Source organism: Neovison vison, chromosome 1 (assembly GCF_020171115.1).
Source record: "Neovison vison isolate M4711 chromosome 1, ASM_NN_V1, whole genome shotgun sequence".
NCBI lineage: Eukaryota > Metazoa > Chordata > Mammalia > Carnivora > Mustelidae > Neogale > Neogale vison.
Window position 1 is genome coordinate 178,849,028 of NC_058091.1, and position 21,619 is coordinate 178,870,646.

The 21,619-nt window shown below is 44.5% G+C and overlaps 1 protein-coding gene across 1 annotated transcript in view; it reads left to right on the forward strand.

Moving 5' to 3' along the window:
- Positions 1–15,390, forward strand: part of PRDM6 (PR/SET domain 6) — a 102,366-nt gene extending 86,976 nt beyond the window's left edge. Inside the window, exons 6-7 of the mRNA XM_044263827.1 lie at positions 7,541–7,717; positions 14,414–15,390. Coding sequence (XP_044119762.1) covers positions 7,541–7,717; positions 14,414–14,528 — 292 coding nt within the window. The 3' untranslated portion in view covers positions 14,529–15,390. The remainder of the gene's footprint in view (positions 1–7,540; positions 7,718–14,413) is intronic.
- Positions 15,391–21,619: the final 6,229 nt, after the last annotated feature.

Consider the following 21,619-nt stretch of genomic DNA (forward strand, 5'->3'; position numbering starts at 1 on the left):
CTTATTTTCTACGCCGGGCTGTCCCCTCCCAGCCATGCAGAGTCTAACAGCATCATAGAAAACTCAGCAGGGACACAGAGAATGGAGGGGTTGCATAGAGGGGATGGATCTCTTCTAAAATAATAGAGTCCCCCTTTTTTTTTTCCAATTTATTTATTTTCAGAAAAACATATTCATTATTTTTTCACCACACCCAGTGCTCCATGCAAGCCGTGCCCTCTATAATACCCACCACCTGGTACCCCAACCTCCCACCCCCCCGCCACCGTCCCTTTTAGTGTATATAAGCACATACATTTATATGTGTGTATGTTTTAATTTGTGCCATTCTAGAAACCACTTGCTTAAGCATCAGAGCTTTGCTGTAATTAATGTTGAAATGGTTGCATGATGGGTGTTAAGGCAGCTGGGTCTTTTTTTTTTTTTTTTTTTTTAGGATTTTTATTTATTTGACTGAGAGAGAATTCACAAGCAGAGGGAGCGGCAGGCAGAGGGAGAGGGAGAAGCAGTCTCCCTAGCTCCCCACTGAGCAGAGAGCCAGATCTGGGACTCAATCCCCGGACCCTGAGATTGTGACCTGAGCTGAGGGCAGACGCTTAATCGACTGAGCCATCCAGGTGCCCCAAGCAGCTGGGTCTTTATAATCTTTTACTTCTGACAGGAGAGGCCCTAGTAAAAATATCACCAGATCTGAACACCTGAGTACTTTTTGGCTTTACAGGAGTTAGGAAAGTTTTGAAAATGTTTTCCTCACTCAGAAAGTGTTTTCTTTGAAAGTTCCTCTCTCTTGCAGGTGTACATAGAGCTTTAAGATCTATCTATCTAAAGTTTGCCATGCATTTTCATAGTTTTTTAAATATTAAAAGATGCATTAATTTGTGTGATCGTCAACATTTTAATCGAGTGCATTCAGATGTGTTTGGATCTGCTGTATGCACAGGTGCACTGATGTCATAAAAACTGAACATGCAAAGTGAAATGAAATGATGGTTGGAAGTTTCTGGATACTGGAATCCAAAGCTTAGCTTTGAGTATGATTTCATGCTGAATATCACATAAAACAATGAGAATAGGTCGCAGTAAATAGTTACTGAAACAGACTATTTTATGCAACCCCAATTACATTAGAAAACCATATGTGTATTATGGTTCAAGTCCCTTGGAAGTCTGTCCCATCAAATAATAGTATCATCATTTGCAAAGCATCTGTATAAACTGCCAGAAAAATACCTGACAGATGGAGAAAACTTACCTATACAAAATGCATTTTGTATCTCGATACACTGGTCAGTGCAGATTCTAAGCTAATTTAGAATTATTGGCAAAAGTCTGAACAGCGTGAGATTTCCATCCTGTGCGAGATCCTCGTGGGCTTATTTGACTCAGATCCCCAAGTGTGGTGTGGCCAGCCTTCCCAGATAAGGTACAGTGGTGGGCACTTGGTGCCCAGGTAGAAGGGCAGAGTGGGATCTAATTACTCAAGAGGTGGGTTTGTACTTCTCCCTTCCCTGAGCTTTGTTGCTCAACACTTGAAAGGTGGTCACCGTCACTCATGGATCAGTTGAATTCAAGATTTATGACTTCAAGAAAATTAGGCCCTTTATAGGCAAAGTAGTAAGGTACATTGCTTCTTCTTAATCGTGTCAGGGAGATGCTTGAATTACTCCCATTGTATTCAAATTGATTATTGGAGGTAAGGGGCAAAGAGTGGGAGATACCCACTCCCTTGGATGCACTTGTTTCTCTCTAGGTATCCAATTTGCTTTTAGCGTATAGGACTGGAAGAGCTCTTTTCTGTTCTAGACCCTAGAATGCTGTCTCGGAACTACCAAGTCTGGAAGCAAAAGACATTCTCCATAATACTTAACCACATGAGTGAATTGCTAAATAGGAGAAATATCCAGAACTAAAATGAGGCATCAGATTTCTATACGATGGTCCTGAAATTTGCAGCCTTTTCTCTTATTATCCATGGGGAGAATTACAACTGCTGAATGTACGTATTTTCTTTAGGTATTGACTTCCTAAACGAGCTGGCTTTTCATCTTTGGCAGTTTGTGCCCATTCAGCAGTGACAAAGCTTAGGACGTGCCAGTCAGAGGCCGTTTCCCCTCTGTTTGAAAAACTCAAATGCTTTTATTTTGATAAGAAAATTTTGCTAGCACCAGAGGCGAAAAAGAGAGACATCGAAGACAAAGTCAGAGGGTAAACAGGTTAGAGTTTCAAACAGGTCCAAATTTGAAACAGGCCCCTGAATCTGAGGTCCAAAAGATTTTTCACTCAACAGACAGAATATTTGGCCATGAAATCCAAGACATTTGAACCTTCATCAAAGAGACTGTATTTGTGAGTTTTTCCATGTGAGAGACCATCAAAAAGTCTCTGCCTTGATATAAAAGAAAAAGATCTGGGGACACCCAGGGTTGCCAGCGTTACCATTTTTCATTACTACATTATTTACACTAAATGCAGAAGGAAATTTCAGTTGACCTGGCCAGGTAGGAATTAGCACTAAAGATAAAAGCATGTCCAGGAGGGTCCGGGAACCACAGAGATGTTATTTCTTGATTTTTGTCTGTTAGTATTAAACAGACCCCCAATTTTCTTCTTCCTTTTTCCCAAGTTACTGACTTTGTCTTTTCCTGAGTGAATTCAAAGGGAAGAAGCTGTTAGGTTGTAGATCCACCAGAATTTTACATAGAGACTTCATAAACACTTGCGGTTTTTGCATTAGCTTATGACCTAGCCTAGGATGGCTTAAATCCCTTTTGCTTGAACCAGGAGGTTAGAAATCCCTTTTCTCTTCTGTTTTTCTGCTGCAGAAACTTTCAACAGTCCCACTGGGGGGGCTCCAGAAAGGGGTAAGCAACGTCTTCAATCTCGGTGGATTATTTTCGGATGACCATGTCTTCTTTTTATTTTCAGCAGAAAGTGTCGTTATAATGCTTATCTTTATGTTGCATCCTTTTCTTGTCCCCTTTTTGATTTTTGTGTGGCCCCTGTTTGCATTTTAGCCTTCTGGGTACCCCATCAGCTCCTCACATTTGTGCTGTGTTCAGTATCATCATCTGTGATTGGTTTGGTGGTACCAGAGGGCAAGACGACCCTCGAAGGTGCTGTTTGGTAGGAGGAGCCTGGAGAGAATCCATCACCATCCCCATAATCTTTTCTTAGCAATGCGTCCGTGTTCCTGTGTTCCGCTGTCCTTCCCCACCCTTCCACACCCCTCCGCCCCAATCCCAAGTGGGAAGCTTCTCTTCTTTCTAGGGTTCCATGTTCTCCAGGTCCTTCGGCTCCGTACTTTTGTCACTTCCCAGAAATCTTTCCTCCTTCGGTTGAGTTGCATTCTTTTCTCCCTCCTCACAGCCAGCAGGGACCTAAGAAGTGCTCCCTTTGAAGTCCTGTGAAATTTGCACGAGGGCGGACTTGACTTAGGGCAGAGACAGAATGTGGGCCCAGCCGAACAACATTTGTCCTGGAGGCCTCTGTTGCCGTGAACGAAAAATCAAAAGATTAATATTTTAAACCAAACCACACTTAATTTTGTTAAATGTTTCATCATTTCTGCTCTGTGTACACCAAACCAATCACAGATTCAAAGCAAATGAATTGCACATTGTCCTGGAGGGGAATCTTGGGGAGGGTTAGTGCCAGTCACAGAGAGTGCCCGGGGAATGTACAAAATTGTCTCGCCACTTTCTGTCTGCTTAAAAATAGACCCACAGTGATAAATGTTCACTAGGTCAACCCAGGCTTTGTCGGTTTTGTAGTTATTATTTTTTTTTTTTTATTATTGAGTATGGGACACCTTCTCGTTTTCCACGAAGCCTTGATATTTCTGTGTTGACACTAGTCACACACAAGGCTAGGTAAATTGAAAATCATCAAAATTAAGTCATTAATTTCTCATGCCATGAACTGTGGCCATGAACCATGGAGCTCTTGGCTTCCATTTCAGATAGTGTAGGCACAGAACCTTTCCAGCATCGGACAACAGTGCTAGATGTCTCAAGTAATAAAAAAGCCATGAGCTTCTTCTGGTTTTAAGATGTCATCACTGTGTGAGGAATGCTGATTGCCTTTCTTTTGAGAATAATGAAATGTCTGTGGATGAAGACTTGGGGAGAATCAGAGTGCTGAAGGAAGGAGAATCCCATTGAGCTATGAACCTGGAAGGAGAAAAGCCAAACACAGCCCTCCAAGATGTCCATCGTCCTGAGCTCCTGATGGTAGGGAGGAAGAACTTTGGAGTTGAAATGGATTGTATCTACTGTTTTAGTAACAATTGCTGGATTGCCGTTTGGCCAGACATTGACAAGTTAATGAGAATGTTAGTCATCAGAATAAAAAGCTGAGTAATGGCAATGAATTCCATGCCCTTCAGGTGTAAATTGTGAGTCTTAACCCCTGTGGCCATTTTTTCCAAAGAAGATTCCATAGTGGTGATAGTTTTTTCTGAGCCCTGCCCTCAGTTTTGGAGAATTCACTTTGTCTTGAATGTAGGCCTTTGTCTTTACATGAAGCCCAACAATGCCTCCGTCCGTGTCAAAATTACTTTTAGATTGTTTCCTTTTATTCGTTTTTTAGGAAATAGCAAAAATCCAGGGAAAGAAGGAATCTTGTCTACTTGCTGGATATGGCTTCTGTAGTTTCTGAAGGCCAAGTTTCTGTAGATTTCTAGGCTGAGAGAGAGACAAGCTGTTATTACAGTGCCAGCTAGAGTATACGTTTTAGTTCTGAATCGTGTCTAAAGTCAGCTTCTGCTAAGGCAAATGTAACCATTTGGTATAAAATCTTATTCTTCAAGGTGCCGAAGGATGAAAGTATATCACTTCGTTTCTTGAGATCAGTTAAAGTAAGGTTTAGTTCTACATTTTGGTACTAGATTTTCTTGTTGCCTTGAATTCTTGGATGTTTACTAAGTTTAAATGGTTTGTATTCTAATGAGCATGAACACACACACACACACACACACACACACACACAACCTTAGAAGGCTCCATGTCCAGGGAGCTGTCTTGTAGACGCAGTAGAAGGTGGAGGTCATATTATTGATGCCGTGTCTCATGGGGCCGTGTCTTGGACGGATCCCCAGGCCGCACGTGGTTGTTGATGATCTGGAAGGAGGAGCAGAACAGGATGAGATGCAGGAGAACAGCTAGCTCAGCGTATCACTCTTAGCCTCGAGATGAGACAGTCATCCGGAAGTTGAGTTGGCTCGTCCAAGTCCCACAGCTGCCTGATGCTAGTGGCTGAAGCAGGGCTCCACTTTGCTGTCTCCCCCTTTTCTCTAGACCTTTCCATTCAGTCCAGCTTAATTCTACAAGGTTTTTATAAAGCTGTGCCTTAGGTTATTGGATACCTAGCAAGTGCCTCTTGGGCCAGGACTGGCCAAGGGGGATGTGTTAGAGTCCTCTGTGCCTTCCCTTGGGATTCCCTTGATAGGAGAATCCGAGATAAGCCTCCCTGGGGTCATTTCTGCTCTTCCATGTGCAAATCTTTGCCTTGGCGACTATTAACGTAAAACGAATGGATTGACTTCTGACTATAGGAAATAAATCTCTCCAACTTCTGACAGTGGACTTAGAAAAAAAGAAGAGATTAATTGGTTTTATTTAGTGGCTTATTGTTTATTGTGATAGCTATTAAAAATAGGTAACCAGAGGCTAATCACTGTTAATGGTCCCTTCACTATTAGAAAAATCAATTGTCAGGGGATATAGCATATATTAATAAATTATTTTGTTTATAATCTTCCATAACATTTTAAAAAGTGGACTCCTGAGAGAATTCTTTTCTTGAGGCACACTCTAAGGTCAATGGTTACTACAAAGGCCAGATCTAGCAGGGGGACCTTTCCGTGTATATAAAATTTTAATGGCATTCAAAGCATTATTTAATAACACGCACGTGCAATTATCAAGATTGATAAACTCCTTACCAAGGACGTTTCTATATATTTTTTGAAACTTGTTTGAGAGCAGTTAAATAGATTTCTAAATGTAAGTAATTAAAATTGTATAGTATTGAGTTATTGACCAATCCTGGACTATTAATCAAGCTAAAAAATTCTACAATCAGTGCTCAGCGCGCTGAAGCCTGGTAAAATAATAGTTTTGGTGTTCAGTGAGGCAAGTAGCCACAATTAAGCACTTCACTTGACAAATGAGCGGGTCCACTTTATTTTGCACTTAATTGAATCATTGTCCAGACTCGCTCACCATTGTCTCCTGGCCCTTCGTTTTGGTTCCTAGTCTTTGGAGCTTATGCATTTGCGGAAGGTAGAGCAATTAAGTCAGCATCTGCCACTGGCTTTCTCAAACTCAGCCAGGAAATATCTGGGCCACCAACCAGGACTTTGCCAGCGCCTTTGCCATCCCTCGTGACCAATTCTTAATTTTCTTCACCAGAATTTTAATAAACAAATGAGAGCACTGTCCAAAAATGATGTGCGGTAGCTTCTAAAGGGGCAAACTCCCCCAGGTTTTCCCATCCCTCCCCAGATTCTGCTTCAGTCAGCAGCAGAACTTACGTAGAGAAGACAGAATTTTAATCTATTTTATGAAAACCCCAAATTGATGTGCTTCTCCTGAGCTGGAAAGAATGCTCTCTGATAATCTTGCTAATTATCAGGTACTTGTCACAACTTCCTTCCACTTCCCTCACATCACCGCCCTCCCTCCTGCAAACACAGTGACACCCCGTCATTTCTGTGCCGCTCTAAGTCATTGCTTGCCACCGAATTAAACTGGGGAGTTGAAGTTTAAAGAGAAGACCCAGGGTATAAATACTACTGTGTGCGCATTTGTGTGAAGATTAAGCACAAGTCAGGATTGCTTTTATAAAGAGACAGATCTGGTTACGCACCTGGGTTCGTCCATGAACTCTCCAATGACCCCGAGTTGAGGTTGTATTTGCAGACCCTAAGGCAGTTGTGTATTTATTAAAACATGCAGGCAGCTTGCTGCCTTCTCTGCATGTTTATGCCAAGATCAAGTCCCCACATCGTACAGCAACCTTGGCCTCAAGAACTTAATTCCTGAGAGGACAGTGTATCCCGTGTTTTCTGAACTGACAGAGCTAGTAACAGATGCTCTCCCTGCCACAGAGGATTAGTGTGAAGATGAAAGTAGGTAATTGATGTAGCACTTTGAAGAGTTTCAAGTGGCACAGAATTAGGAGCAACAATTACATATCTTCTCTTCTAATGTTCTGCTTAATCGAGCCCCAGTGCTCCCAAAAGTGCGCTAATACTTGCCTCGGGTGGGGATAAAAACAAGAAAGTACGGGTTCTTGAAATGATATGGTTAATCCCGGAAAGGAATACTTGTTTGGGAATTAAAGTGCTTCAGAAGCTCTGTGAATTTTGTTCCCGTGGCCCCATGCGCGGGTCTCAGGGGACCCTGCAGCCAGAGCCCAACGGTGCTGTTTGGAAAACTGAGAAAATGTCACCAGAAAGCTCTGGCCCTTGACTCACGATGCTGATTTGCCCTGAATGACACAGACGGTAATGACCAGGCAGTCTCTTTATTTATTTCAGACCTTATCAGTGCGGTCACTGCTCCCAGTCCTTTTCACAACCGTCTGAGCTGAGGAACCACGTGGTCACCCACTCCAGTGACCGGCCTTTCAAGTGTGGCTACTGTGGTCGTGCCTTCGCCGGGGCGACCACCCTCAACAACCACATCCGAACTCACACTGGAGAAAAGCCCTTCAAGTAAGTAGAAGCTACCCGCAGAACCTCCTTTTCTCTCAAGCTGTGCGACCATGGACACAGGACGATCTTTCTGGGTCTGTTTTCTCCTCAGAAAAATAAGAAAGTAGGAATAAGTCATTTTAAGATTCTTGCTAGTGCCCAAGGATCTATGTTTCTAGAGTTTAAGCTAGGAGCCCCCACAAGGTGCCACCTTTGGGCCACCAGCAAGCCCATGACCATCAAGTGAGGTGACCCCGGTTTAGGACATCTAAAGAGTCATCCCTTGGGAAACTTGAATGTTTCAGGATTCTGGTGGATTCTGTCCTCCTCTTTCCTATCTGTTCAAGTGGTTTAAATCTGTGATAGCAGCCAACTTGTAGCTTTCCAAGTGTGCTCTTCAGATCTCAGAATTACTGTGTTGGTGACACAAAACCGAATGAAACACAACCACACAGGGGGCACATCCGAATTCTTGAGGATTCAGAGAATGTGGAAAAGGTAGGACTAAACTCCAAGGACTTTGCAAGGTAAGAACTCCCCAGAGAGAGATTGTTCTAGATACAGCTCAATCATAAAAACAGCAGACATTTGAATCATGCAGGATGGCCTGTTCTTTCACTCATTCATCTGTTTTTGTATGTGCTGTTCATTCAGCAAATATTTATTGAGTGTCTGCTTTGGTGCTGGGTACCCAGCTAGGTGTAAAAGATATAAAAGATTCATTCCCCCAGTCTTCCACATCATTTATGGGGAAGCCCAAGTAATAAGCAAGTATTACAACATAGGATGAAAAGTATGAAAGTGAAGAACAGTAAGCTATATTCATACAGTGCTGCAGGGTAGCCCAGAAATGGAGTTCTCTGTGCTGTCTGGTGGACATGATGTTTAAGATGGGTTTTGAAGGATGAGTAGGAGTTTTCCAGGCATACAAAGGAGAGAGGCATTTCTGGCAGCCCACACAACATGTGGAAAGGCTTGGGAGTGAGAACCAATACTTTTGACTTGGTCACTTGTGTTAAAGGATCTTCTGGTGTCTGTGTGATCAACTCTTTTCTCTTCACCCCTCCACATATCTCTATTCATTTGCCATCTTGGTTTTCCCTGGCTGGGAAGGAAAATTTGAAGGACAGAGATGTAGACTATTTACTTTCTGTAAGACAAGATCAAGCAAGAAGAGAAATAATTCAGGCAGTGGGAGACAAATCCACTTGCTCCGTCTCAGCCAACAAGTCTTTGTAGAGTCTAATAGCCCATGATCTCCCTTTTGGACTTGTTGGCGTGGTCTGTTGTTGTCCCGGTGTTCCCCCTGAGGCTCAGCTTGTCTCAGGGTGGCAGAGTCTGCTGGCTTGGGTCTTGCCTGCCTCGGTGTCTGCCACCAGAGGGAGGAACTCATAAAAGCTGTCATCTTCACTTACCTCCCCACAATTTAGTTACCTTTATTCATTATCCTTAACTAGTTTCATCATGGTTTAATTTATGTTATTGATAATCAAATGAGTTTTAATTTTTGTCTGTGTACATGGATGCAGGTTGTACACTGCACAAAAACTTTTGACTAAGGGGACAGGAAGAGGTTGAAAATCAAACCTGCACTGTACCAGCCAGGTTGGACCTTCTGGGGGTTCTGAGAGCCCAAAGGGACTGCTTTTTTGCAATCTACCCTAGGGGCCAGTGGTTAGCACAGATGCTAGAGTTCCTGTCACAGGTGTTTTCATCCCACACTGTGGACTTTGTCATTGCCCTCAGGCCTGACCCACAGATTCTGGCTTCATGACTGCTCTGGATGGGGAAAAGGGCAGTCACCCAAGTGCCAAGCCTTGGAGCAGGAAAGCTTCTCAAAAGCAAAGGTGCTGGAGGATTGACGATCCTTCTGGCCCCTTACGTTGGAGAGGGCAACCCGACGGAGAGAGTGCCAGGAATCAGATTGATTTTTATCTTGTTGCTCTGTAAATAGATTTTAGTAATTAATTGAAGAGGTTTCAGGGTCAAAATGGGAAATAGATTTCTATTAATGTTAAGGTGTTACTTATGTGTAACCTCGTTGACTCCACTCAATTTTTTTCCTCTAACATCCTGTTTTTGTCATGTTTCCAATAGAGTTGCCATTTTAACTTTAATTCATCAGATTAATATTTGAGGGGCTTTAATAATTGCATCTTTTTCCTTTCTTAAAGTATGTTTTTTGTGACCATCACCTAATTTCACTGGGAGAACAAATTAAGAAAATCACATGGTTTGGTTGAATTAGATTCTAGGTACACGCTCTAGTTCCTTCTGCTTCTACTCATATTCGGGTGGCTACATGCTGTATGTAGCGTGGGGTGGGTTTTATTTCTTTTGGTTCATCAAATATATATTCCCAGGGGAGACCCAAGTGTATGGTCATGTAAATAGAGCAAGTTTTAAACATCTTCTAGGAAATGGAAAGCTCAGCCTTTCAGTATATACAATCAGACCATCCAGGATTGAACTATCCCAAGGGAGTTTTGGGAAGCTTCTCACCATAGCTCATGGATATCCATCCCATGGGCATTTGTAAATATTATGAATATACCCTTTTTACCAGCTCATAAAAGAAACATTCAAAAAAACTTTTGTTGCCGATTAGTCAATAAAACGGATTTTGCCACAACAGTTAATTTTACTATTTCAACTAATGGGTATTGGCTTAAACAATGTTACAAAGGAGGGGAAGGACCTCATAAAGATGTAGACCCCTAAAGTGTATGCCTCGGGCAGCTTCCACGGAGATGCCCCAAATGGCTCAGCCCCCAGATTGTCCCACCCACCATGGGCCCCAGAGGCTTTCACAGAATTTGCAGGGGCCTGCCACGACAAGGGAGGGCCCTTTCCAACATCTGAAATCTTCTGCTGGGATGTGGGTGTCAGCAGATCAAGATTATTGCCATCCAAAGAAGGCTGGAGAAGATCTGGCATTACGAGATCAGAGTCTTGGTCCAGGCTTTGCCTCATGATCTGGTTGGCTGAGATCCCACCGGAATCCACTCCACCCCCAAAGCAGCAGGTTGGTCATGGGCAGGTTGGTCATGTTGGGCAACATGGTCATGTTGGCAGGTGACTTGACTGTCTTGGTGGGACTGGAAGTCATTGACAGCAAAGGAACAAAAGCAAGACATCATTTCATTTAACATAATTCCTAGCTCTTTACTGAAAAGAGGAAAGAAGGAAGAATATTAATTGGCATCTCCAACTTACTCCTTCTAGTGAGGACTCCTTTCTCCTTCCCTGTTCCTAAACATAACCTCTGAAGATTTCAGACAGGCACCGCTCTCTGCTCTGCTCTGTCTGGATCCTTGTAAATTCCTCTGTGCTCAGCTTTGGAGCATGGGAAGACCAGGACTTCCCATATGAAAGGCTCTTCTCTGCATGTTTGTAAAAAGCAGGGGAAAATACTCATCAGTACATCTTTGCCTAAAGTAAAGAGTGGCTCATTATAAAATTTAAAAAAAATCCAAGGATATTCCAAAGAGCATCTGATATTTTTAACAAGACTTAGGCAGCAGAGCAAATGAAGAGAGCACATCAGTAAATCGGCATTGAGCACTTTGTATGCCCAAGCCCTGCACAGGCTGGTTCAGTCCAAGAAATATTTGGTGACAGGCCACAGAGGCACAAAGGAAAGCTTCTTGAAGGTTTTCTTTGTAATGGAACTTGATGTCATTTTGGCATCTGTCAATTTCCGCTGGTAATTGTTAGGCTCCCGGACCAATAATCCAGCCAACCATCACATAAAGCAAAGAATGACTTCAAATCTACAAGGAAACCAAATCTAACTAAGATACCCAAACTTGTAGCGAGTTGGAGGCTTTCTATGTCCTGAAGTATTCAGATCCCTTTCCACTTCAGTGTCCCTGCGATAGCCCCTTTAAGGCTGTGACATCAGCACAGAGAGGAAGACCCCTGTGCAGGAGCCTTCCTTTGCTTCTGGCTCATTACCCCATCTCTCCTTCCTTCTTATTCTGCTATGCCGCATGAAGTTCAGGATCAGAGGCACTCAGGCCCCCATCTGGGTTGGACCTCAGGGTTCATTAGATGCCAACTCAGACAAAGTCTAGCTCTGACTTGCCGCCCCAGGCTTTTGCATGAAGTATGTCTTTCTGAGGAGTTTTATTCAACTATAAAAAGACCTCAGGAAGAGAACTTTTCTAAAATGAAAAGTAATGAATGTAAAATGGAGGCTCTTCCTTTATTTTAAAATAATATTTTTTTCAGGGCCCCTGGGTGGCTCAGTGGATTAGGCCTCTGCCTTCTGCTCAGGTCATGATCTCAGGGTCCTGGGATCGAGCCCCGCATTGGTCTCTCTACTCGGTGGGGAGCCTGCTCCCCACCCCCCTCTCTCTGCCTGCCTCTCTGCCTGGTTGTGGTTTCTCTCTGTCTGTCAAATGAATAAATAAAATCTTTAAAAAAAGAAAAAGAATATTTTTTTCTATCTATTTCTCTTCACTTCCATAGTGGGTTAGTAAGAAACCAGACCACACAGGTACACACATCTGCATGTGTTTTCATTCGCACTTGGAGGAGGTGACCCTGGAGGTGATTTTTCAGTGAGCATTTTGGGAGCCCGACAGCGTGGACTTTGTAGATTTCCGATTCTGGGGGTGTAACTATCTGTGTGGCCACTTAGGCAAACAGCTAGAGAAAAGCCTAACTCGCCTCGGAAAGTCTCTGTCTAATCTAGTAATTAATTATCACATAGAGATGTACACTTGGCCTTATATGAAGCACGGAACTTCCTATGTCCGATTCTTTTTTTCAAATACCCAGGATGAGAAGTGCAGAAACACAACCCCAGGTCAATGGTCTTTCCTTGTAAGTGTTCCAGCAATTCTCTTTGAAGTGGATTCTAAAGCTTCAGAATTTTTTTTTTTACAAAGTAATATAATAATTTGAAAGTTTCTCAGCAGTGAAAGGTAGTATATTTGGACACACTGATCCAGTAACTAATCAGTTTTCTAATAAACAATCAGCAATTCGCTAACATGTCATCAGCACCTCGGGAGGCTCTGGAGAGAGGATGAGCTGCCCGTGGACGTTAATGAATACACCAAAAATCATTAGCTGATCAATACTTCTGAGTTATTTTCATTGAGCTGATAGGTCTGATACATTAAAGCTGACATTATACATTTGTCAAGATCACAGTGCAGTTTTTAACAGTGGAACAGGCTGCTAAAAATATTCCTGGGAAGACAATCAAAGAAACACAACTTCTTCACCCTGACACATGCAGCTGGCACGGGAGCCCTGGAAAATACCAGTGTGACGGTCAAGCCCCCAGCCTCCCAACATTAAAAAATAGACAAGAACACCCCAAAGTGGAGGGATGTGGTTTTTTGTTTTTTTTTTTCCTTTTAGGTAAAGGCACTTTGTAGGGTGGACTAAAAAAGTCAGGGAGGGAAGAGAGGACTATTCCCCAGATAACAGGGCATGTGGCACACAATGGAGTGGTGAAGGCTTTAGAGGTCTGGAGAGCTCTGCCCCAACCCCATAGCTCTGCCCCAACCCTCAGGGACCTGAGACCGAAGGTTGTGTTATTTTCAAGAGGGACAAGTATCTGCAGGGCTCCTGAATATCCTTTTCTTCAAAGGATTGAGGAGAAGACTTTAAGGGGATGATGTGGTGGCCACTGTACCCTGCCCCCCCCACCAACCGCCGCGGGTCTCGGCCAGTGCTCCAGGCAGCCCAGATGTGGAGGGCAGTGAGTGACAAGAAGGCACAGTTTGTGCCAGCTTGCTGCACTAGTTTGCGTGTGTGCATAACCAGAGACAACCAGCCAGGAATCATAGCCACCATGGGAAAGCTGGAAGCCACCACTGGACGTGTGCACACATGCACACGCATTAGTTTCTCTGTGGCTTGAGCAGCCATCGAGCTAGTGAGTGGGTTGCATGGGAAATGGGTCGAGCTCAGCGTTACTAGGTTACAATTTTTTTGTTGTTAAGTTGAAGACAGGAGCTTTTCCAGAAGGAGGATGCCAGTTTTCTTCTCATCAGACACACTGACCCCCTAATTATGGCTTCCAGGGTCATGCTTGCCTGTACCTTCTCGGGAGGTGGATTTCTTCTGACTGATGGTGAATTCGTCTGTCTCCCACCCCACGCTGTAGACAACTCTTTTAGTCGCCCCCCCCCACCCCGCCAATTGTGGCTGCTTGGTGATACTTGGGCACCAAAGCAGCCACCCACCCCCCACTGCCCATAGTCACGCAGACGGACGTTGCGCTCCCTCCGCCGTCCCCATTTGGAGGGGATGGCCCTTGGGCCGTCGTGCCCGCGCGGAGGACAATTCCCCGATTTTAAATGAGCAGCAGGTGAAATTCTATTTGTCGTCCCTTTCTCTTTGGGGTTACGGAGCAGAAAACAGCGGACGAGCTGCGGCTTTGATGGCTCACTCCTAAAAATCTCTTTTTGTTCTTTATCTATTTGAACTGACAGTGATCAGAGCTGCAGCAGGACAGGACTCTCTGGAGAAATCACCTTCCCCCTGCCTATTGACAGATCCCTCTGTTCCGCACCAGACGGGCTTTGTCCCGTCCCGGCCCTCCGGGCCTGGGAAGGAGCCACCAATTAAACCTCTCGAGCCGGTAAAATCGGAAGCCACTTTGGAGTGTCAGTTCTCATTAGGCAGGATGAGAGGAAGCCCATCACCCTGCAGGCCCCACTCCCCGGTCTCAATTTTCTCTCTTGCCTCCACTAGGTGCGAGAGGTGTGAAAGGAGCTTCACGCAGGCCACGCAGCTGAGCCGGCACCAGCGGATGCCCAATGAGTGCAAGCCAATAACCGAGAGCCCAGAATCAATTGAAGTGGATTAACTGATTGACTGGTTGGAATTAAACTGCAAGGGAAGTCATGATTAAATGTCATGGACACTTAAGCAAAACCAAAGATTTCCTCTGAGCAACTTTCAATCAGTCCCAGAAAACCAAAAGCAGTAATAAAATAAGTAAGATGTTAAGAGATATTGATCCTGGCGTGGAAGTCCGACCAGGACAGAGATTATTTATTTATGACTAGGGATGAGACTCGTTTCAGTGGATGACTGACCTGGGGCGACTCCCGTGTCCGGTCCCACCGTGTATTTGCTTTGTTTCTAAAAAGCTTTTTTAAACTGTTATTTAATACCAAAGGGAGGAATCCTGTGGGTTCTTCTGCCCACACTTGTGACTGGGGATGCACAGGGACTTCTTTCTCATTGCACCTTTTTTTAGTAGCATGATTCAAGGGGACCCATTGTACGGCAGCCTCCCCCAACCCCCACCCCCTTTGTGCCGCTTGGGTTCAAGGTGGGGAGGGGGCCGATGCGGCTGCCCCGCGGGGACCGTGGAACCAGACGCCAGAGCCTCCACTAGGTCAATGCCACTGTGGGCCCCGAGGCTGGTGCGTTTCTGTGTTTTCCTACGCACTTTTTACGCCGCTCCTTCCCTCCGCCGGCCTGGCCTTGATGCAGATGAGCCTGGAAGAGGCAGAAGATGGTTCGGTTTCAGAATTCAAGGAGAAGTGGGGACCTGCCTTTGGCCTGTCAGGATGGCAAAAACATTGACAATGTACAGAGCTTCATAATACAGTATATTGTTCCGAAGCAGCTAGTTGAGAAGAGTTTGTTTTCAGTACCGTTTTAGCTTAAAAAAACAAAACACAAAAAATAAAGTTCTTCGGTCTGAAGCTGAAATCGAAGGTATGAGGCTTCAAGGAATTTTTTCGTTGTGTCTATGAAGGTGTTGAATGTGTGAGCAGGACGGGTGCCCAGCCCCATTGCCAGCGCCCTGTGGAGGCCCTTTCTTCTTCCTTCCTCCCATAGGTGAAGCCTGGGAGACCCCTTTCCTCCCTCTGCAGTGTCAGGGGAATGTTCCTGCAAAAATAAGGGACAGGAGCCCCGTCCAGGAAACAGTGAGAGAAGCCATCCAGGAGAGGGTTGTGATGAGAACAGACCGCGTGGGAACCGCTCCTTTTATCCATTGGAATTACCTTGTCCTCTCCTCTGGCCCTTGACAAGGCTCTTCCTTCATCATTAATCTGTTGAAAGAGGAGGGATGGTGTCCGTAATTTCACCGTTTGGTTGAGTGCAAGGAAAGCGAGTGAACTTCAGCTCGTCTTTGGGCAGCCTGACGGTCGTGCCCAGTCCCTCCAGGGCACATCCCACAGAATGATCTGTTACCCGGGAAGAACCGGCCGCTTCTGCCAGCATCATGGCAGGGACCGCATGCACCTTATAGATGCCCTGATCACCCGACAGCGGGACACAGTCTTTTAAGAAACTCCCTTATCTTTTAGACCTCCCAGGGTCTTCCTGTAACAAACACATGAGACCCAGAACTCGCTCCTAGAAGGCAAGGGTACTTTGTGGTTCACTCTACTTGGTCTTCATGGATTTGGCTCTCAGAACATCTTCCTTCCCTTCTAAGTTTGCTTCTCCGTCCCTTAGCACCCAACTGTCCCATTGAAAGTGGAGGAACACAGGGCCTCGTTAATTACATTTGTAACTTATTTATATATATGTTGTCAAAAAACAAAACCGAATCTAGGCAATTTGGAGATCTGATTGGCTTTATTAAAGGATTCCTGAATTGGGCCATGTCCTAGCTTGCCAGTCCCAGGAGTTGGGAGTAACCGAGTAGGAGGTTTTTATAGGAGGGAGGGTAGGGCAAGGAAGGTACCAGCAAAAGAAAAGGAAGGATTCTTTCAGGCCAGGGCATCATCTTTTTTTCTTTTCTTTTTTTAAGATTTTATTTATTTATTTGACAGAGGTCACAAGTAGACAGAGAGGCAGGCAGACAGAGAGGAGGAAGCAGGCTCCCTGCTGAGTAGAGAGCCCGATGTGGGGCTCGATCCCAGGACCCTGGGATCATGACCTGAGCCGAAGGCAGAGGCTTTAACCCGCTGAGCCACCCAGGTGCCCCAAGACATCATCTTTTGGGGGAGAAAGGGACCTGCAGGATTTTTCTCATGTAGGTTACCTCGCTAGTGTAAGTCAGACATTCCAGATTGACTCTTAAAGGGTCATGTTTGTGGGACAGGTTGAAACTGTAATTAAGTCTTGCTGGGCTCTCGTAGGGGCCAGATGGCTCCATTTGGGGCTTGTTATTTCTCTTTTCCACAATATATTTATATCTCAAAATAATCTGTAACGTGGTGCGCTCCAAAGACGGATTGGAACAATCCCGATCCCCATTGTCCAAGATAACCTAGAACATTCCCTCCCTGCATTGTTTTTGTTTTTTTTGTCATGGAACTGCAGCATTCTGTGCTCCTATGTAACCATTGCTGATAGAAGTGTTCCGTCTGGTAGATCGGAATGTCTTCTGTTTTATAGCTCCTTGTCTGAAATGATGGGAGACATTTGCCAAAAATGTGTGCCACTGGGAAGGGTAGAAAGAACATGGAGCCATACGAATCCAAAACCTGTAAGAAAGTGTCAGATCGGCTATACAGACGAGTAAGCTGTTCTGTTGATTAAGGCAGAAGCATTTGGTTGTACGTTTTGAACGTGACGATGTACAGGGACGCACCTGTACATCCCTAACAGTTTCTTCCAGTGAGAACAATCAGTTCTGCCGTTTGCCATATTTCACTCTTCAAGAGAAATTCACTCTTCTCCTTTCCCGTGGCCTCCACGTGCAGAAATTAGAAGATTTCACTTTTCCCTTGGTGTCTGCCACGGTAACTTTCCATAACAGTGGTCTCTGTCACTCTTCATGGTCTTGCCAGCTGATTCCAAGGTCCCACTTAGTACAGCGGTAGCCTTTTTAAACCAGAAGGTTCTTCTAGCTTTCTCCCTCCATTTAAGCTTATTCCCACCTCACCCCCATCCCCGCTTTCTTAGTAAGGCAGACTTTTGGCCTGTATTTCCCACCAAACTTGGCCAGAAGTATTTTCTCTTTAACAAATAGAAAATCGGGGACACTCCTAATGGTCACGTTGCTAAGCCATTGCCAGTTTCTAACAGACTAGCTTCGGCTATCGGTCTGTAAGACAGGTCTCCACTTGTAAATTGACTCAGAGTCCTGAAGTAGGTCTTGACATCATTTGGGTCCCAGAGGCTTTTACGTGAAGTATGTACTGAAATAAGGGTTTCTCCTTAAAATCTCCCAACTGTTGCTTTAGTGTTTTTATTTAAAAATTGGCAGATACTCACACGGGACCTGCAAATGGGTGGCAGAAACTGCAGTCATAAAGATTTGCCCATTTCCCTTATTAGCAACTTCCTAGTTCATTACAGCCTAAAGAGAGACAGGGGGAGGCTATCTGCTGAATCGGTTTGACTTCTGGGGGATTCCCTGTTTGCTCTCTTCTCTCCAGGGTGAATATTTCTCCCCCCAGAATAAGATGTACCATCCTCACACATGCTCATTTGTCTAGCTAAGAGTCTGAGCCAAACGGTCATGCCAAGTAGGGCTGCAAACATCACATTTCTAGAAAAATCTCGGTAACCTCAAGTAAGGCCAAATATTTTCCCCAGGAAATGTGCATGATTTTTTTTTCTTAAAGATAAGCTCTTTGTTTTGATTGTCTTGATCTTTAAAAGTGACTTTTTTTTTTAAAGGGGGGATATACTTTTACATAGTTATTGTGTGGATAATTCAAGTTGTAAACCTACATCTTGCAGAATTTGTATCATTTGATTCAGTAGAATATTTATTGAACATCCATTCAAATGCAGCCATTTGGTGGGGAAAAGAAAGATTTCCGGTGTAACATAACAGAAAAAGATTATGTTACCACTTCTCTCCTCCGAGGGCTTTCTAGTTTATTGTGTTGTATCTTGGGAAAGCTTGATTCGAGTCCGGATATACAAAGATTTACTAACACTTGCCGGCTCGTGAATTCTTGGCATCTGTTGCCTCATCCCTCGTTTCATTCCTTTCCTCAACACATATTTAGTGAACTCTTCCTTGAGATAAAAATCCCATTTTTGGTGTTCGCTTTCAGTGGCATCATGTAAGCGACTGTTGGCGGGAAAATGTGATTCTCCTTGTAAGTGGCTGGCTTGTGGCACAGGGATTGTAGTTTTCTACGCTGTTATTTTAGTGAAGTCCCAGAGATCGCTGCATCTGAGAATCAGAGAGCTGCAAACACAGCTAGAGACCAGAAGGTAGCGTAGTTCAAGACAAATGAAGATATGCCACTACCTTGTCTTTGGTTGGTCCACTGGACCAGTGGTGATTAGTGTCCGTGTCAAGATACCAAGACTAGAGTCAGAGTGTTAGGAATTTGATGACCCTTTTCCACAGTGATAAAGGCTGTGGACAAATAGGACAGGGTGGAGTGGCTCAGGGAAAGAATCATGCAGACCTGGTGTGGGTCTGAAAGGCCTCATGGGTGACGAGACTTGACCATGCAGCCCCTGTCCCCAGGGTGTGGCTATGGGACTCTCAGAGGTGGGGGCCCCTCAGTTGTACTCAGGCATTTCAGAAAGCAAGTCAGCCTGGATATTCGCCTCTGGTTTATGGAGAGCAGTTGTTTGGTTAAGTTTGTTCTTGAACCTCACCGTCTAGCTCTCAATGCAGCTTCCTCTTCAATGGCGACATGTTTCAGGGCTCCAGGTCTCTGGTGCATCATTGAAAAACGAATTGGTAGCTATTAGTTGTAACAGTTGTACATGTAAGAAGCTACTATTTCATGGGTTTTCATGGTAGAAGTAGCATCATTACTGTATTTGCACGGTTTAAAAAAGCCAAATCCAAGTATCTTCCGAGGTGTTGGAAATGGGAAACCTGGCGCATCTCACAAAAGCAGGGCCTTGGGGCGCCTGGGTGGCTCAGTGGGTTAAGCCGCTGCCTTCGGCTCGGGTCGTGATCTCGGGGTCCTGGGATCGAGCCCCGCATCGGGCTCTCTGCTCAGCGGGGAGCCTGCTTCCCTCTCTCTCTCCCTGCCTGCCTCTCCATCTACTTGTGATTTCTCTCTGTCAAATAAATAAATAAAATCTTTAAAAAAAAAAAAAAAAAGCAGGGCCTTTCTGGAACAGCACGGGGTCCGTGGGTCACTCTGGGCAGGCCCAGCAGCCTCGGGGCTCAGAGCGAGTCTGTCATTCTCTTACAAAGGCCACCTGCAAAGAAGTCAGTCACGTTTTCAGAAATGTTCCTCTTTTCCTTTCTGGGTGTGAATTTAATTTCATTTCCCATAACATGTAGTGATTTCTGACATCAAATCTGGAAAGATCCTAGGAGATAAATTTCTTTAAGTGAGAAACGGCACATTCCAGAAATGTCATTCATTTGTCAGGAGCCTTTCAAAAGGCAAAGAGGTTTGGAGACATTTTACGAAGTGACATGACATTTGCGTCCTTACCCACCCGAGAGTCTGAGGTTTCCCCATCACTGATACTTACCTAAACTACCACAGAATAACAACATGGAATCCCGGGAAGATCCACATTTCAGGTCTTCTCAAGATTAAATTCTGGGGGCGCCTGGGTGGCTTAGTGGGATGAAGCCTCTGCCTTCGGCTCAGGTCATGATCCCAGGTGCCTGGGATCTAGCCCCGCATCGGGCTCTCTGCTCAGTGGGGGGGCCTGCTTCCCCCTCTCCCTCTGCCTGCCTCTTTGCTTACTTGTGATCTCGGTCTGTCAAATAAATAAATAAAATCTTTAAAAAAAAAAAGATTAAATTCTGCAAACCCAACAATCAGCTGTCAGGGACAACTGGCCGGGGAGAGCCAGACTGGGAAGGATATTGCTTTACCTGCGGAAGCCTTGCCACAGGTGGTTAGCCTGTAACTTGTGGTTGTGTTTAACGTCAAAAATATTTATTTATTTCCTCCTTTTAACTAATGGATGTCAGCTGTTTCACCAGATCAATATAAAAAGCGACAAGAAACAAAAATATGTCAGAAAACAGGGCAAAGACGTAAAACTATTGAACTATTTTCCCTCTGTATCGAGTACTACCGTTGTGTTCAAAAGAACTCTGTTGAGGGGCGCCCGGGTGGCTCAGTGGGTTAAAGCCTCTGCCTTCGGCTCAGGTCATGATCTCAGGGTCGTGAGATCCAGCCCCACATCGGGCTCTGCACTCAGCGTTGAGTCTACTTGGGATTTCCTCTCTCCCTCCCCCTTGGCCCTTCCCCCACCTTTAAAAAAAAAAAAGAATCTTAAGCAAATTGTAATAGAAAAATGAAGTGAGCTTATTCTCCAGTTGTTGACAGGGATAATGAGAGCAATGTACACTGTGCCGTCACTGTCAGGCACTGTTAGCTGCTTGACGTGGATTATCTGATTTAATCCTCAGTATCTCTACAACCAAGATACTATCATTATCCCATTCTCATATGTACTTCATCTTAGCAGCTTCTTTACCCTGCCACCTGCCCCCCTTCCCTCCTGCATCATTGCAAAACAAATTGGTAGCTATTAGTTACCAATACGGGGGCGCCTGGGTGGCTCAATGGGTTAAGCCTCTGCCTTCCGCTCAGGTCGTGATCTCAGGTCCTGGGATTGAGCCCCGCATCGGTCTCTCTGCTCAGCAGGGAGCCTGCCTCCGCCTTCTCTATGCCTGCCTCTCTGCCTCCTTGTGATCTCTCTCTCTCTGTCAAATAAATAAATAAAATATTTTAAAAATAAATAAACCAAACCACACACCAATAATTTTTTTTTACAAGGAAAACTTTCTTTATTCAAGCTTCTTTTTGAGAACGAGAGCTTTGTCAAAGGAAAAGACACAACCATCCTGTGTTTCTAAAATGCGTTTCTGAAAGCAACGCTGAGATACTCTTAAAATACATACGTGGTAGTTGCTGATTTTGTAATCACCAAAGCCCTGCTGTTGGACGGCAGAATTTCAAATATCCCAATGCTGGCCACCATTGTTTTTGTTTTTTCTAAACATGGAACTAAAATTCTGTGTTCAAAGAAAAAAAAAAAAAATCCTCTCAAGCATGCGAGGCACATGGGAGACAAATGGCCACCGGCAGG